We start from the raw sequence: 17,449 nt of genomic DNA on the forward strand, positions 1-17,449 counted from the left end.
GCTGTATTCAGCCTGGCAAACAGCTTTTGTTTATGTCTCTTAAAGGTGTCACAAATACGTGCGGGAACATGTTCAACTGAGCAACCAATCAGAAATACATTCCATATCTGCACCAAACATTCAATTTCAGACCCAAGTCAAACAATAGCTTGAGGTAATGTGAACCACAAACTCGTGTAAGGACCCACGTAGATGTTACTAATCACAGTTAGCATCGCAACGGAGCTGCTCAACGTCCTCCTCCTTGCAGTTTGACTCCAAAGGTTTACTGTCCGGTGCTCTTGCACCTATTTATGGTGTATGTATAAAGAGCAAATAATATTCTTCATAAGTAATAAACCGTAGGGCCTGTGCATCCCAGTATGTACAACCCTGGGAGGAGGATTTATTGTGCATTCATTGTTATCAAGGTAAACAAGCCAATTTATGGTTGTGTAAATCTAAACTCTACAGTTCATAAAACAGTGCAGTTGTAAAGCGCAAAACAGAAAGTTAAGGCGTTGAAAAAAAGTTGTGTGTCGGGGAAAACCAAGTTAGAATCCCTTCTCACTCATATCAAAGGTCTGTCTTCCTCCACGCAAAACGTCTATGTCCGAACAGCTGGTTTTGCGTGTCACTCTTCCCCGCCACTAGTGGCCGCTGTTAACTGTAGTCCTTCTCAGTCCTTCTTACCTCTGACCCCTGTGGAGAAGAAGAGCTGCCGCTACGGTTTTCGCCTTTTTGTTATCTACGTTTTAAATATGAGATTTCCCCCCTCCGATCTCACTGGAAGACGCCCATTATTTTCTTCTCTCAGAACACAGAAGCAGCTTCGTGTTCTTTTGCTCTCCTCTGGACAATGAAGGTGTCCGGACTGCGGAGCTTGAAAGCTTCAAGCAGCGACTGTTAGTTGCTGTCGACGATCATCTGCTGCCGAGGTTTCACATGTTCATCGGCTCTTAACGACAGACGGAACGGAAGAGGATCCTACTGGAGATGGAGACCGAGAGAGCAGGTACACTGATACTGTATAATAGCGACATCATAGTGGAACACGGTACATGACTGTAGGGACAAGGGAAAAATAAGGAGGCACGAACGTTTTCTTTGGTTCAGTTCTTTAATGAAAGTTAACACAAGACGAACATCCATACATCCGGGCGTCTGCTCCTCGAACGTCAACACGTATTCACATATACACATTCGTCATGACGTGACATCCCCCTCTTTTTGAGTGCAGACATTTTTTCTTTCTTGAAGGATCAGTTCCATGAAAATGTTTTCCAACACTACACATAAAATATATTCTCAGTAACTCTATCAACTTAGAGAACTATCTATATGATATTCATTCTCTGTACCTAGCAGGTCGTCTAGTTTATCTTCCAGATCTCGTACATCTGAGTGCTTCAGGCACTGGACAGTTTTCTGCTGTGACTTCAGTGAGCTTGCTACTTTGTGACTGACTCACTTTTCTGAAACTCTTGACGCCAAATTCCCACCAACATCTTGGTAAACCTCTCTAGGTAAAACTTTCTCTAACGTTCTTCTCAGAAACTTCTTACTTTCTCCTGTAGGTACTGATGTCAGGTGTTAGACCAAGAAAATATTTTGGCTGTTCGTGTTGATGTAGTTCTACAGCGGGCTGCCATGTGTCACCCTTGAGTAGTCGGACCTTCTCACCACCTAGTTGTCCTGGAAGCGTCTTTGTTTGTCTATCAAAGTAAATTTTCTGCTTTTGTTGTCTGTGCTCCAGTTGTGCTAGAGACAGTCCTATTCCTTTCAAAGGTGTGTTTCGAAACTCCAGCAAAGCAATGTATTGGTCTCCCTAAGTTCTTGATGGTCTGCACCATTCTTTCTGCTTGACCATTTGACTGAGGATGACCAGGGCTGGAAGTAACATGCCTAAATTCCCAATGTTCTGCAAAGCACTTTAACTCAGCTCATGAATATTGGGGTCCATTGTCTGAAACAACACAGTCTGGAATACTGTGTCTCGTAAATAATGACTATAAGGCTACAACAACACTTTCATTGTCATTGTGTTAGTTAACTTCATGACTTCAGGGAATTTTGAGAAAGAATCTACACATCGTAGAAAAGGAAAAGGAAGGAAAAGGTCTTTGTGGTATAGGATGTGAAGTCAGTGGTTCTCTTGAGTTCCACTTTCTGTTTTCATTACAGGTAGCTCACTTAGAGACCAACTCCTCTATTTGACTTCCCATGCTTGGCCAAAACAAAACAACTCTGGCCCTTTCTTTGCACTTCACTATTCCAAGTGTGACTGGTGTATTTTATTCAGCCTTTCTTGTCTCAGCTGATTTGGAACAATACGTTTAGCTCCTTTGGACATCAATCCATCTGAGTGAGTCATTTCATCCCTGAATGTCCAATATGCTTGAACTTCTGATGGTGTGGAACTTTTCTTTTCTGGCCTGTAGGTGACCTCCAGACTGTATCTCTGGAGTCTCAGCCACATTCTCTGGAGTCTCATTGCTGCCTGATATGTTTTTTTTAAAAAAAACACTGCTGCTCCACCACGACTTCTTTGCCATAAACATATTGATGGAACCTTTCACAACCATACACAATTGCAAGTAGTTCTTTTTCTATTTGAAAAGGAACTACTCTAGAACCATATGCCACAGGTTGTTCTTGCTGTTGCAACACGGCCCCAATTCCTTCTGCACTGGCATCCACAGACAACGTCACCCGTTGGCTCACATCTAAAAACTTCAGTGTCGGTGCATTGGTGACAAGCAGCTTAAGTTTCTCACAACTTTTCTGCTGAGTCTCTTCCCTGTGCCACTCTATAGCTCCCTCTAGCAGCAGTCTTAAACGGGCACTGACATCAGACAATTTGGGAATAAACTTGGCCAGATACTGAACCATTCCCATGAACCTTTGCAGTTCAGTCTTGCACTGTGGTGGAGGAAGCTCTGTAACGGCTCTCACTTTCTCTTCATTCGGTTTCAGACCATCAGCACTGAGGCTGACATGTCCAATGTATTTGATATCTGTGGTTCTGATGATGCATTTGTCTCTGTTCTCATCTGGGCCACTGCTCTTTGGACACTTCTGGTGCAGAGGAAATTCCAAACTGCATTCTCTTGAATCTAATCGGCCAATGTGAGTGTGGAAAGTGCATAGTTTGGTACTTTGGTCATCCAGTTTTATTTGCCAAATTCCTCGATTTGCATACAGAACTGACAAGTATTTATCACTTTGCATTCTAGATACAACTCCTTCCACTGCATGTGATGGATACTGTTCCCTTTTTTTCAATTCAAATCTTTCGGGTCCATGCAGATTGGAATTTTATTTGGTGTCACAACAGTCAGCATGCTGTTGACCCTCTCTGTTGGTTCTGTCTGTCTCTCGATGATGCCCATATTTTCCATGTGGTGAAGCTCCTCAATGACTCTCTCCCTGATATCTACTGGGATCTTTCTGGGAGCATGAACCACAGGTTTTACTGTTGAGTCTATTTCGATATGGTACTTGCCAGGTAAGCAGCCCAAACCTTCAAAAGGTCTTCATAATCCTTGATACAACTGAGACTCTCTCTTCCAAGTTCATGAATCTTCTTCATCTTGCCAAGCTTCTGGCAGGTAGAAGCACCCACGATGGCTGGTACACCTCCTTAGTTATCTCAAACTCAATACTGTGCTTCTTTCTTTTGTATTCACATGACCAGCGGTGTTGTTCTTTGTCCAGAGAAAGTCACTTGTTTGCTGTTAGTTGCCTTGAGTCCTTTTAGATTCAAAGATTCATATGTTTTCATCGACATAGTGTTGGAGTCAGCTCCAGTATCCAGTTTGAATTTCACACACGTGTTATTTATGATCAAGTTTTATGTCCATCTTTCTTTATTTGCCTCTTCAGTGTCCATGACTTTGATGTGGTTTTCTTTATACACTTGAACGGTACCCACGAACATGTCTTCTTGTTGATTGATTTCGACTATGTGGGTTTTCCTCCCACTCTGTCGATTCAAGGCACATTTTTTGCAAAATGATTTCCTGTTCAACATAATTTGCAAACTTGACCCATCGCTGGACACTTGTCTCTTTCATGCACATATCCACATCTGTTGCATTCTGCATTCTTTTGGCTGGCAGCTTTTCCATGGACGTTTGTTTTTATTCAGATTTTTTGAACTTTGTTAACCTCTGATTCTTCCGTGAGTGCTTTGACTTGGCTCGACGTTATTTCACTAGCTCGACAAATGCTCACTGCTTTCTCCAGAGTCAGATGTGCCTCTCTCAACAGTCTGCCTCTGACTTGATCATTGGTTATTCCACACACAACTCTGTCCCTGACGAGGGAATCGTGAAGCTGACCAAATTTGCAGTCTTTAGCTTTGTTTTTCAAATCTGTGTCATATGCATCTATTGTCTCAGACGGTTTCTGTGACCTTGTGAAAAACATATGTCTGATGTACGGTAAGTTTTTTTCGTGGCTCACAGTGTTCTTGAAGCTTTCATTTCAATACGTCGATTTTATCAGTCTCGTCGTCCTCTAATTCTCCCACAACATGTAAAAAAGTCGCACACTGCACCTTCTCTGGCTTTTCCACGAATCCACTGGCTGTGCAGAACAGATCGAAGTGTTGAATCCAGCTTCTCCAGTTATCAGCGAGATTGCCCTGCAGACTCAGATGTGGTGGTGGTTGAAACTGCGCCATTCTTCTTTACTTTGTCTTCTGACACCATGTAATATCAGGCTTCCAAGGAGGCAGGATGGCAAGGGTCTTCATTGATTCAGTTCTTAAATTGAAGTTAACACAACAAACTAACATCTGTACATATGGGGGTCTGCAACACGTATTCACATATACACATACATCATTATGTGACAAACAGCTGGGAATATGGACTATCACCTCTATGTTCACAGGACCAGGAAACAGGAGAGGCCAAACACAGAACAATGCTGGAACCTCAGATGAAGAAACAAAAGGGAGGGACGACATTGGATACACACGTGTTACATCAGGTATGAATGTTGTTCAGAAATGTTCTCATTTCCTTGATTCTGAAGAGGAATATTCACACTGGAATGAAGGAAAAAGACAGATAGCAGCAGAAAAGTGAGAAAATACCCTGCGAATAGCGGTGGAATTTAGGTGGATTGGTTGTAACAAAAACCCGCCCCCCACTACAGCTCTTTCTGGAACGGTTCAGTGACCCCTGCTTTACATAGTTTCCACTGTTCAAAATGTTTTGCATGTACTTTTGTAATATTCATTTGTCCCAATGTGTATTCAATGTTATGTGTCTGTGTTGAGCTGTTGACTTAGCAGTGTCCTTAGGAGATTGATAAGTTTCAGTGTTCGGTCCAACATCAGGGGGGAAAACGCCTTTTCCAGCTCCAGTTCTGGTCTGATGTCAGGACCTGACCTCAGTAACGTCACAAGCAGTGATGAAAGTGAACTTGAAAACACTGTCTCTCACTTTGAAATGGAATTGTTTCTATTCAGTCACAGTGACAACACAGACACAAACATCCTTATTTTGTGGCACTTCACTGAGGCAGTTGAACACTATTGAACAGATCCGCATGGGTGTGTTTACACAAAACTCTCTATTATTTGAAATCCACCCATTGAAAACACTACAGCACCAGCCTTTGCAGCAGCTGTTCTCTGGTTTATACTCTGGTTAGAAAGAGTTGAGTTTGCCACTCTACTTTGAAGAGCTGTTTGTAAGAAACACTGTGGTTCAATCGCTATTGAAAATGCCCTGAAACAAGTGGAATGGCAACACTTTTAACTGTCCAGAAGTCAGAGATATAATGGTTATGAGAGGTCTATAAGTAATTCTTAGTGTGATAAAGTGATGCTAGATAATGCTTTTTAACTGTAAATCTAAAAACATAAATATTTTAAAATGCACACAGGCGCTGTGCCATTGCAAAAAAAAAAAAAAAAAAAAAAAAAAAAGCACAATTAATGTGGCCGGTTGATTCTTTTTGTGTCGTTCAAATTGTTCAATTGTTCAAATATTTTCTTGTATTATATAAGATGACCCATTATATTTTAATTGGAGCGTCTTTGTTGTTATTGACTGTTGCTGCTGTGACACATTAAATTTCCCCTCTGTGCAACAAATCCAACCCAATCCAACTCCCAAACAACTGCAATCTATGATCTGACAGTGGTCTAAAACTACATGACAGCATTCCAGTAAAAGCACATGCTGGCCTCATTAACTCTACACATATCGGGCAGGTGGGTCAGGAGCAGCCCAATGAATTACATAACAGCAATAAATCAAAACGAAAATAGATATTTTGACTCCAACATTGATTCTAAATAATCTCTCTAATCATGTAAGACACAGAAACAGAACCAGCTGGCGACTTGGATGCACCTCTCCATCCTGACCACCAGATGTCATTGTCTTCTGATTCAGACACTGATGACAGTGAAGACTGGAGAGAAACCAGTGACTATAAAACAGATTCCAACTCTGTTGAGGAGCCACACGTTGATGTCAGGGAGGAGACAGATGCTGGTCATAAATCACTGATCTGCTCCGAAAGTGGAGAGAAATGCCTCACAAAGTCTGGACTGACTGAAGACAGGAAATCCTGCAGTGGACCTTTCGCTTGTTTGGTTTGCGGGAAACGTTTTGAGAAGAGATGGATTCTGAGGAAACACATGAAAATTCACACTCAAGAAAAGCCTTTCATCTGTTCCCGGTGTGGAAAATGTTTTTCACGTGACGCTCACCTGAATAGTCACATGAGAGTTCACACCAGAGAAAAGCCTTTCATCTGTTCCCAGTGTGGAAAATGTTTTTCACATAAATCTCACCTGAATAGTCACATGAGAATCCACTCTGGAGAAAAGCCTTTCATCTGTTCCCAGTGTGGAAAATGTTTTTCACAGAAATCTCAACTTAATACTCACATGAGAATTCACACTGGAGAAAAGCCTTTCATCTGCTCCCAGTGTGGTAAATGTTTTTCACAGAAAGATAACCTGAAAAGTCACATGAGAATTCACTCTGAAGAAAAGCCTTACATCTGCTCCCAATGTGGAAAATGTTTTTCACAGAAATCTTACCTGAATAGACACATGAGAATTCACACTGGAGAAAAGCCTTTCATCTGCTCCCAGTGTGGAAAATGTTTTTCAAGAAGATTCAGCCTGAATAGTCACATGAAAATTCACTCTGGAGAAAAGCCTTTCATTTGCTCCCTGTGTGGAAAATGTTTTTCACGTGTAGATAACCTGAACATTCACATGAGAATTCACTCTGGAGAACAACCTTTCATCTGCTCTCATTGTGGGAAATGTTTTACACATGCAGCCTCCATGAAGAAGCACTTGAGGATTCACACTGGGGAATAATCTGTCATCTCCTTCTAGGTGAGGAATGTCTTGTGCACAAGGACTGGCTGATACAACACATCAATATACGACTGAGGAGAAAAATCTTTCGAGTGCTCCCTGTTTTGCACAAATGGAACCTGAATATACATGTAACACTCCCATTTGACAAACTTTTGATTTTCTTATTACAGACATGTTTCTTTCTTTGTCATATAGGTCAGTGTGAAGTAACATTTAAGAACATGTGAAATGATAATTGTTAATGTATACAAGTCACAACTGAGTAGGGCTGGTCGTACCAAAACTTTGCTGTTACCGAAATTTACTACGATAACTGACGTCATTTTGGGCATGTTGGTAAATTCTGTATTCTGTATAAAAATGAAAATAAAAGTCCTTTTTTGTCTATTTGAACCGTGTGTTCTGGTTAGCAATGTTTTCCCCCCTTTTACATGGGGTAGCATGTGTGCAGTCACATGACTCCACCCATCCAGTCAGAGTAAGTGGTGAACATTCAAGATAACATGAACAATATTCACAGTTTGTCAACGTCGCTTTTGCACTCTCCCTTCACAGCAGAGCTTAAACACCAACCAACCACAAATCTTGTTTCATGCTTGTCGCTGATCGACAGCTGTATTCAGCCTGGCAAACAGCTTTTGTTTACATCTCTTAAAGGTGTCACAAATACGTTCAGGAACATGTTCAACTGAGCAACCAATCAGAAATACATTCCATATCTGCACCAAACATTCAATTTCAGACCCAAGTCAAACAATAGCTTGAGGTGATGTGAACCACAAACTCGTGTAAGGACCCACGTAGATGTTACTAATCACAGTTAATATGGCAGCGGAGCTGCTCAACGTCCTCCTCCTTGCAGTTTGACTCCAAAGGTTTACTGTCCGGTGCTCTTGCACCTATTTATGGTGTATGTATAAAGAGCAAATAATATTCTTCATAAGTAATAAACCGTAGGGCCTGTGCATCCCAGTATGTACAACCCTGGGAGGAGGATTTATTGTGCATTCATTGTTATCAAGGTAAACAAGCCAATTTATGGTTGTGTAAATCTAAACTCTACAGTTCATAAAACAGTGCAGTTGTAAAGCGCAAAACAGAAAGTTAAGGCATTGAAAAAAAGTTGTGTGTCGGGGAAAACCAAGTTAGAATCCCTTCTCACTCATATCAAAGGTCTGTCTTCCTCCACGCAAAACGTCTATGTCCGAACAGCTGGTTTTGCGTGTCACTCTTCCCCGCCACTAGTGGCCGCTGTTAACTGTAGTCCTTCTCAGTCCTTCTTACCTCTGACCCCTGTGGAGAAGAAGAGCTGCAGCTACTTCCGGACGTACAAGCTGCTAGTTGTGAAGAGTGAAATTCATATTCGAACTGAGAGTCTTTTATACAGAGAGATAACTTTGTGGAGAAGAGTTTCCCCCATTTTGTTATGTACGATTTGTTTTTAAATGTGAGATTTTTTTCCCAGCTCATTGGAAGACGTAAATTATTTTCGTCTCTCAGAACACAGAAGCAGCTTCGTGTTCTTTTGCTCTCCTCTGGAGAATGAAGGTGTCCGGACTGCGGAGCTTGAAAGCTTCAAGCAGCGGCTGTTAGTTGGTGTCGACGATCATCTGCTGCCGAGGTTTCACATCTTCATCGGCTGTAAACGACAGACGGAACGGAAGAGGATCCTACTGGAGATGGAGACCGAGAGAGCAGGTACACTGATACTGTATAATAGCGACATCATAGTGGAACACGGTACATGACTGTAGGGACAAGGGAAAAATAAAGGGGTGTAGAATGTAATATCGTGCTTCCAAGGAGGCAGGGCGACGAACGTTTTCTTTGATTCAGTTCTTTAATGAAAGTTAACACAAGACGAACATCCATACATCCGGGCGTCTGCTCCTCGAACGTCAACACGTATTCACATATACACATTCGTCATGACGTCACATCCCCCTCTTTTTGAGTGCAGACATTTTTTTCTTTCTTGAAGGACCAGTTCCATGAAAATGTTTTCCAACACTACACATAAAATATATTCTCAGTAATAACATACGCTTTTTTTTTTCAATGAACTCTATCAACTTGGAGAACTATCTATATGATATTCATTCTCTGTACCTAGCAGGTCGTCTAGTTTGTCTTCCAGATCTCGTACATCTCAGTGCTTCAGGCACTGGACAGTTTTCTGCTGTGACTTCAGTGAGCTTGCTACTTTGTGACTGACTCACTTTTCTGAAACTCTTGACGCCAAATTCCCACCAACATCTTGGTAAACCTCTCTAGGTAAAACTTTCTCTAACGTTCTTCTCAGAAACTTTTTACTTTCTCCTGTAGGTACTGATGTCAGGTGTTAGACCAAGAAAATATTTTGGCTGTTCGTGTTGTTGTAGTTCTACAGCGGGCTGCCATGTGTCACCCTTGAGTAGTCGGACCTTCTCACCACCTTGTTGTCCTGGAAGCGTCTTTGTTTGTCTATCAAAGTAAAATTTCTGCTTTTGTTGTCTGTGCTCCAGTTGTGCTGGAGACAGTCCTATTCCTTTCAAAGGTGTGTTTCGAAACTCCAGCGAAGCAATGTAATGGTCTCCCTAAGTTCTTGATGGTCTGCACCATTCTTTCTGCTTGACCATTTGACTGAGGATGACCAGGGCTGGAAGTAACATGCCTAAATTCCCAATGTTCTGCAAAGCACTTGAACTCAGTGCATGAATATTGGGGTCCATTGTCTGAAACAACACAGTCTGGAATACTGTGTCTCGTAAATAATGACTATAAGGCTACAACAACACTTTCATTGTCATTGTGTTAGTTAACTTCATGACTTCAGGGAATTTTGAGAAAGAATCTACACATCGTAGAAAGTCAGAACCTTCACAATGGAAAAGGTCTTTGTGGTATAGGATGTGAAGTCAGTGGTTCTCTTGAGTTCCACTTTCTGTTTTCATTACAGGTAGCTCACTTGGAGACCAACTCCTCTATTTGACGTCCCATGCTTGGCCAAAACAAAACAACTCTGGCCCTTTCTTTGCACTTCACTATTCCAAGTGTGACTGGTGTATTTTTTTCAGCATTTCTTATCTCAGCTGATTTGGAACAATAAGTTTAGCTCCTTTGAACATAAATCCATCTGAGTGAGTCATTTCATCCCTGAATGTCCAATATGGTGTGGAACTTTTCTTTTCTGGCCTGTAGGTGACCTCCAGACTGTATCTCTGGAGTCTCAGCCACATTCTCTGGAGTCTCATTGGTGCTCATATAATGTTTTTAAAAAAAAAACACTGCTGCTCCACCACGACTTCTTTGCCATAAACATATTGATGGAAACTTTCACAACCATACACAATTGCAAGTAGTTCTTTTTCTATTTGAAAAGGAACTACTCAAGAGCCATATGCCACAGGTTGTTCTTGCTGCTGCAACACGGCCCCAATTCCTTCTGCACTGGCATCCACAGACAACGTCACCCGTTGGCTCACATCTAAAAACTTCAGTGTCGGTGCATTGGTGACAAGCAGCTTAAGTTTCTCACAACTTTTCTGCTGAGCATCTTCCCAGTGCCATTCTATATCTCCCTCTAGCAGCAGCCTTAAAGGGCCACTGACATCAGACAATTTGGGAATAAACTTGGCCAGATACTGAACCATTCCCATGAAGCTCTGCAGTTCAGTCTTGCACTGTGGTGGAGGAAGCTCTGTAACGGCTCTCACTTTCTCTTCATCCGGTTTCAGCACTGAGGACATGTCCAATGTATTTGATATCTGTGGTTCTGATGATGCATTTGTCTCTGTTCAGCTTTATAATATTTAATATGGTACTTGCCAGCTAAGCAGTCCAAACCTTCAAAAGGTCTTCATAATCCTCGAGACAGATACTCTCTCTTCCAAGTTCATGAATCTTCTTTATCATGCCAAGCTTCTGGCAGGTAGAAGCACCCACGATGGCTGGTACACTCTCTTTAGTTATCTCAAACTCAATACTGTGCTTCTTTCTTTTGTATTCACATGACCAGCAGTGTTGTTCTTTGTCCAGAGAAAGTCACCTGTTTGCTGTTAGTTGCCTTGAGTCCTTTTAGATTCAAAGATTCATATGTTTTCATCGACATAGTGTTGGAGTCAGCTCCAGTATCCAGTTTGAATTTCACACACGTGTTATTTATGATCAAGTTTTCTGTCCATCTTTCTTTATTTGCCTCTTCAGTGTCCATGACTTTGATGTGGTTTTCTTTATACACTTGAACGGTACCCACGAACATGTCTTCTTGTTGATTGGTTTCGACTATGTGGATTTTCCTCCCACTCTGTCGATTCAAGGCACATTTTTTGCAAAATGATTTCCTGTTCAACATAATTTGCAAACTTGACCCATCGCTGGACACTTGTCTCTTTCATGCACATATCCACATCTGTTGCATTCTGCATTCTTTTGGCTGGCAGCTTTTCCATGGACGTTTGTTTTTATTCTGATTTTTTTTAACTTTGCTAACTTCTGATTCTTCCGTGAGTGCTTTGACTTGGCTCGACGTTATTTCACTAGCTCGACAAATGCTCACTGCTTTCTCCAGAGTCAGATGTGCCTCTCTCAACAGTCTGCCTCTGACTTGATCATTGGTTATTCCACACACAACTCTGTCCCTGACGAGGGAATCGTGAAGCTGACCAAATTTGCAGTCTTTAGCTTTGTTTTTCAAATCCGTGACATATGCATCTATTGTCTCTGACGGTTTCTGTGACCTTGTGAAAAACATATGTCTGATGTACGGTAAGTTTTTTCGTGGCTCACAGTGTTCTTGAAGCTTTCATTTCAATACGTCGATTTTATCAGTCTCGTCGTCCTCTAATTCTCCTACAACATGTAAAAAAGTCGCACACTGCACCTTCTCTGGCTTTTCCACGAATCCACTGGCTGTGCAGAACAGATCGAAGTGTTGAATCCAGCTTCTCCAGTTATCAGCGAGATTGCCCTGCAGACTCAGATGTGGTGGTGGTTGAAACTGCGCCATTCTTCTTTACTTTGTCTTCTGACACCATGTAATATCAGGCTTCCAAGGAGGCAGGACGGCAAGGGTCTTCATTGATTCAGTTCTTAAATTGAAGTTAACACAACAAACTAACATCTGTACATATGGGGGTCTGCAACACGTATTCACATATACACATACATCATTATGTGACAAACAGCTGGGAATATGGACTATCACCTCTATGTTCACAGGACCAGGAAACAGGAGAGGCCAAACACAGAACAATGCTGGAACCTCAGATGAAGAAACAAAAGGGAGGGACGACATTGGATACACACGTGTTACATCAGGTATGAATGTTGTTCAGAAATGTTCTCATTTCCTTGATTCTGAAGAGGAATATTCACACTGGAATGAAGGAAAAAGACAGATAGCAGCAGAAAAGTGAGAAAATACCCTGCGAATAGCTGTGGAACATATGACTGCATTCCAGTAAAAGCACATGCTGACCCCATTAACTCTACACATATAGGGCAGGTGGGTCAGGAGCAGCCCAATGAATTACATAACAGCAATAAATCAAAAAGAAAATATATATTTTGGCTCCAACATTGATTCTAAATAATCTCTCTAATCATGTACTTTAATTTACTTGAAACAGAACCAGCTGGCGACTTGGATGCACCTCTCCATCCTGACCACCAGATGTCATTGTCTTCTGGCTCAGACACTGATGACAGTGAAGACTGGAGAGAAACCAGTGACTTTCAGTCAGATTTCAACTCTGTTGAGGAGCCACACGTTGATGTCAGAGAGGAGACAGATGCTGATCACAAATCACTGATCTGCTCCGGAAGTGGAGAGAAATGCCTCACAAAGGCTGGACTGACTGAAGACAGGAAATCCTGCGGTGGACCTTCCGCTTGTTTTCTTTATGGGAAACGTTTTGAAAAGAGATGGATTCTGAGGAAGCACATGAAAATCCACACTGAAGAAAAGCCTTTCACCTGCTCCCTGTGTGGAAAGTGTTTTTCACTGAAATATAATCTGAAACGTCACATGAATATTCACACTGGAGAAAAGCCTTTCATCTGCTCCCAGTGTGGAAATCGATTTTCACAGAAATATCATCTGAAAAGTCACATGAGAAATCACACTGGAGAAAAGCCTTTCATCTGCACCCAGTGTGGAAAATGTTTTTCAGATGAATGTCACCTGAATAGTCACATGAGAATTCACACTGGAGAAAAGCCTTTCATCTGTTCCCAGTGTGGTAAAAGTTTTTCACGAAAAGATAACCTGAAAAGTCATATGCGAATTCACACTAGAGAAAAGCCTTTCATCTGCTCCCAGTGTGGAAAATGTTTTTCACAGAAATCTCAACTGAATATTCACATGAGAATTCACACTGGAGAAAAGCCTTTCATCTGTTCCCAGTGTGCCAAATGTTTTTCACAGAAATCTCAACTGAAAAGTCATATGAGAATACACACTGGAGAAAAGCCTTTCATCTGCTCACAATGTGGAAAATGTTTTTCACACAAAGATGGCCTCATTGGTCACATGAGAACTCACTCTGGAGAAAAGCCTTTCATCTGCTCCCAGTGTCGAAAATGTTTTTCACGTGAATTTCACCTAAATAGTCACATGAGAGTTCACACTGGAGAAAAGCCTTTCATCTGCTCCCAGTGTGGAAAATGCTTTTCACTAAAAGATACCCTCATTGGTCACATGAGAATTCACACTGGAGAAAAGCCTTTCATATGCTCCCAGTGTGGAAAATGTTTTTCGCAGAAATCTCCCCTGAATAGTCACATGAGAATTCACTCTGGAGAAAAGCCTTTTATCTGCTCCCAGTGTGGAAAATGTTTTTCACGGAAATATCATCTGAAAAGTCACATGAGAATTCACTCTTGAGAAAACCCGTTCATCTGCTCCCAGTGTGGAAAATGCTTTTCACATTAATATTGCCTGATTAGTCACATGAGAATTCATACTTTCATCTGCTCAGTTTTTTAAACCATGTGAATTAACACCAAACAATGAAACAATGAAAATATTTTTTAGTTGCCCAATCTCATAAGTTATATCAGCAATGGATGCCAGTGATTTCTATGTGTTGTGTGTGTTCATCTCATCTTCATCCCCAAACACTCCTTCAAAAGTCAATTAAACAAGTACTATATAACCTGTAGGACTAGTTGTTCTTTGTAATTTGTTCTTTCTTCCAGATTTCAGTTCTCGTAGAAAGAAATTAACATCTCCAACAAGCACTTCTATGCCATACATGTTTTACCCTCTGACAGGCTTCGCTATTGGTTACCTCCACTCTGATGCCCCGCCTCACGGCTGAGAATTGGATGAATACTGTAACTCTCCACCTTGGTAGGCTCCACCTCTACTATTAAACCCCATGCTTGCTGCTACTCGTCCCCCATTTTCACTGCGCCTGATTTTGTTATTGCCATCGGGTGTTTTGTGGAAGCGATGGAGTCTGCAACTAGCTACACCAAAGGTCGTCCCTTCTGAGGATGATGAAGAAAGCCAAGCAAGCTAGCTCTTTGGTGAACGTCTGCCACCTTGGATTTCTTAGTGGAGCAGGTAAGAGTAGTCGCCATTTTGTACTTGGCTCGGCTCTGGGAGCCGGCTGCCAACATTGGGAGAGTTTCTGCGGCCAAACTTGCTGCACGTACCAGTCAAGATAATAAATAATATTTTATATGAGTAAAAGTATCTTGGTATATTGAATAAACTGCTTTATAATACTGTACCCAATAAGAGATTGAATCTAATAGAGGCTCTTATATTGGGGAAGGGAACCTCAATATGACCCTGTATGTATGGAAGAATGTGTGAGGTGAAAGAGTGAGTCATGATTGGCAGGAAGCATCTGGTATAAAGGTTAAGGAAGGAACATTTGGGGATCATCTATGGAGGAGGAGGATTAATGATGGACCAAGGAGTCAGGCAGAGACCAGATGAGCCAGTAAGCCGACAGAAGCAAGCCAATCAGAAGAATGGATCAGGTCGTCTGTTTTACAGCGACCACCAGTAGGAGACAAATAGACAACTTTAGGGAGGACTCGCCAACGTCGCTCCAGACCAAGTGGAGTCGCCACAACATTAGGACTTTGACCCATGGCAACCAGGACTTCAACAGACCAGGACCAATCACCGGAGACTGTGCCTTAAAAAAAACTGAAAGCGTATAAGAAAGGGTCATGGCCAGATAGTCTTTGTCTCACTACACCACTTGAGCCAAGGCTAAGTCAGGCTTAATTGTTGGCCCAGAGCTCTGTAAGGGATAAACTCTTTTTGATTTTAACTCACTTGATTTTAAGTCACTCTCAGTAGAGTCAACGGTCACATGGAATAGACACTGAAACTGTATTTTCTTGCAATTTGGTGACCCTGAGGAGGACAGAGGAGTTGAAGACACCCATCGTGAAATCAGGGATTTCACATTAAGAGAACTCTGATTTGAGTTTGGGACTCAGGGCAAACACGAGGTCTGGGGCCTATGTTTTTGCAATTCAGAAAGAAAGAAAATTTAAATAAATAAATTGGGGAAATAGAAATGAGTTTGTTGTTCAGTAATTTAGAGGAAGCGTGGTCGGATGTATGTATTTTACATGAATAACAGGTATAGTCACAAGAGTTAGAGATGGGGGGATTTGTATGTGGAAATTGAGGCACAGGTTTTGGCAGGTGTTGATAAGAAGAGAAAAGAGAAGCACAAAAAGTGGTTGAATAAAGAGTCGGGGATGTTAAAGAAGGGGACAGGAGTTTCAGGGGCAGAGAGACATTTGTCGGAGAGTTTGGAGCAGAAGGAAAGGTGATGGGGCGAAGGGTCGCGTGTGGATGGCCCCAGTGTTTCAGGTGGCAGCATATTAGGAAGTCACTCCTAATAGTGAAATCACAGAAGATCGGCAGACTGTACTCAACAAGAATGCAGCTTAGAATTGCTAGTATGTTGACAAGAAGAAGATATTCACAAACAGAAGTGCAAAGACAGCAGCGTGTGCTCCTGATTTGCATTTTGAACAACCACCTGCTACTTCCACTGGCAGAAAAGGGAAGATGAGATCACAATGCTACATGGAACCTGAACCTAAAACAGTTTGAAGTGCTGTAAAAAATGTTTCTATCCAGTTGTCTCCGTTTAAAGTGATCATTGATCCCAGCACCAATCTTGATCAGTGCAAAGCTCTGCGGACTGAGAACACTGGATCTCATCCTACAAAATGAAACTTGTGCTTGTAGCTTACGAAAACCAGATCTGAGAAAAAAATGAAGATGGCTTGAATGTTTGCAGAGAACATCAGTAAGGAAAAGAAGTGACGGGGTTGCAGCTTGCAGAGGCAAAGGGAACAAATGGTAAGAAAGAAATATAATAAAGATTAAGTGAGGCAAAAATAGGAAATACTGTATCATGGACGCTGGTGTCTGTGACGTGGATATTATGAAAATAGTATCACCTCGAAATTTGGGGCATCACAAAGCAAATTCATTCCTAAAATAAGGTAGCCAATCTTATTAGCTGAAGTCACTACATAATTGTCGTGATTGAATGTCCTTCATTGATCAGAGGCTGTTAGATTCCAAAGTAACGCAAATACGACCAAGATAATTTTATTGCGTTTATTAAAGAAAAGCAAAACAGATAGAAAGGAAAGAATATGAGATGAAATGGAGATGATCCCATCGGTATCGCGGTGACAGACATAAGTCCCTCCACACCAATCTGTGCACAGTGACAAACAGTGTCTTACTTTGTGGCGATGGATGGAAGGATAAAGGAGGAATGATGAGATGAATCGATGAGGAATGAGATGAGTCAATGCACAGGCTGGACTGGAGACATTGGAGGCGGCGAGCAGCTTTCAGAAAGAGTTGTCCTGGCTCTCAAGTGGGACGCGTTGGCAGGGATGGAATCGCTGTGTCCAGGTAGAGGTGGCAACTTTGGGGTGTCGCTGGGCTGATCGAGGGTCTTTTGTTGCAGATGGGAAGTGACCGTTGTTGAACGAGTGGGCGTCACCAACTGAAAACATAACTTTACTCTGTTCAGATGTTCATCGGTCTGTACAGTAGGAGCAGTTCATTTGTTCCCCTCCCAGTGTTGTCTGGCCAGCAGATTCCATTGATCTCAGGGCGGGGAG

At 41.9% G+C, this 17,449-nt stretch overlaps 2 protein-coding genes across 14 annotated transcripts in view; both read left to right on the forward strand.

Moving 5' to 3' along the window:
- The window catches only part of LOC128752249 (gastrula zinc finger protein XlCGF57.1-like), a 44,751-nt gene extending 36,873 nt beyond the window's left edge, over nt 1–7,878 (forward strand). For 2 of the 13 annotated variants that reach the window (XM_053853275.1, XM_053853280.1), the window contains 2 exons: nt 4,879–4,977; nt 6,330–7,870. In XM_053853275.1, coding sequence (XP_053709250.1) covers nt 4,879–4,977; nt 6,330–7,339 — 1,109 coding nt within the window. In that variant the 3' untranslated portion in view covers nt 7,340–7,870. Of the gene's footprint in view, nt 1–691; nt 995–4,878; nt 4,978–6,317 lie in introns of those variants that run through there. The other 11 variants (XM_053853277.1, XM_053853286.1, XM_053853283.1 and 8 more) reach the window with 10 other exon arrangements.
- Nucleotides 7,879–8,648: 770 nt separating this feature from the next.
- On the forward strand, nt 8,649–14,475 carry LOC128752266 (gastrula zinc finger protein XlCGF57.1-like). Its single transcript, XM_053853324.1, has 3 exons — nt 8,649–9,040; nt 12,542–12,640; nt 12,952–14,475. The coding sequence occupies exons 1-3, from the start codon at nt 9,022–9,024 to the stop codon at nt 14,205–14,207; spliced, it is 1,374 nt and encodes a 457-aa protein (XP_053709299.1). The 5' UTR covers nt 8,649–9,021; the 3' UTR covers nt 14,208–14,475.
- Nucleotides 14,476–17,449: the final 2,974 nt, after the last annotated feature.

Source organism: Synchiropus splendidus, chromosome 1, assembly GCF_027744825.2.
Source record: "Synchiropus splendidus isolate RoL2022-P1 chromosome 1, RoL_Sspl_1.0, whole genome shotgun sequence".
NCBI classification, from domain to species: domain Eukaryota; kingdom Metazoa; phylum Chordata; class Actinopteri; order Syngnathiformes; family Callionymidae; genus Synchiropus; species Synchiropus splendidus.

Excerpts from the sequence above, each read along its gene's own strand:
- LOC128752266 (XM_053853324.1), top strand. Across the intron at positions 12,641-12,951 it reads ATACACACGTGTTACATCAG|AACCAGCTGGCGACTTGGAT; the intron begins GTATGAATGTTG and ends TACTTGAAACAG.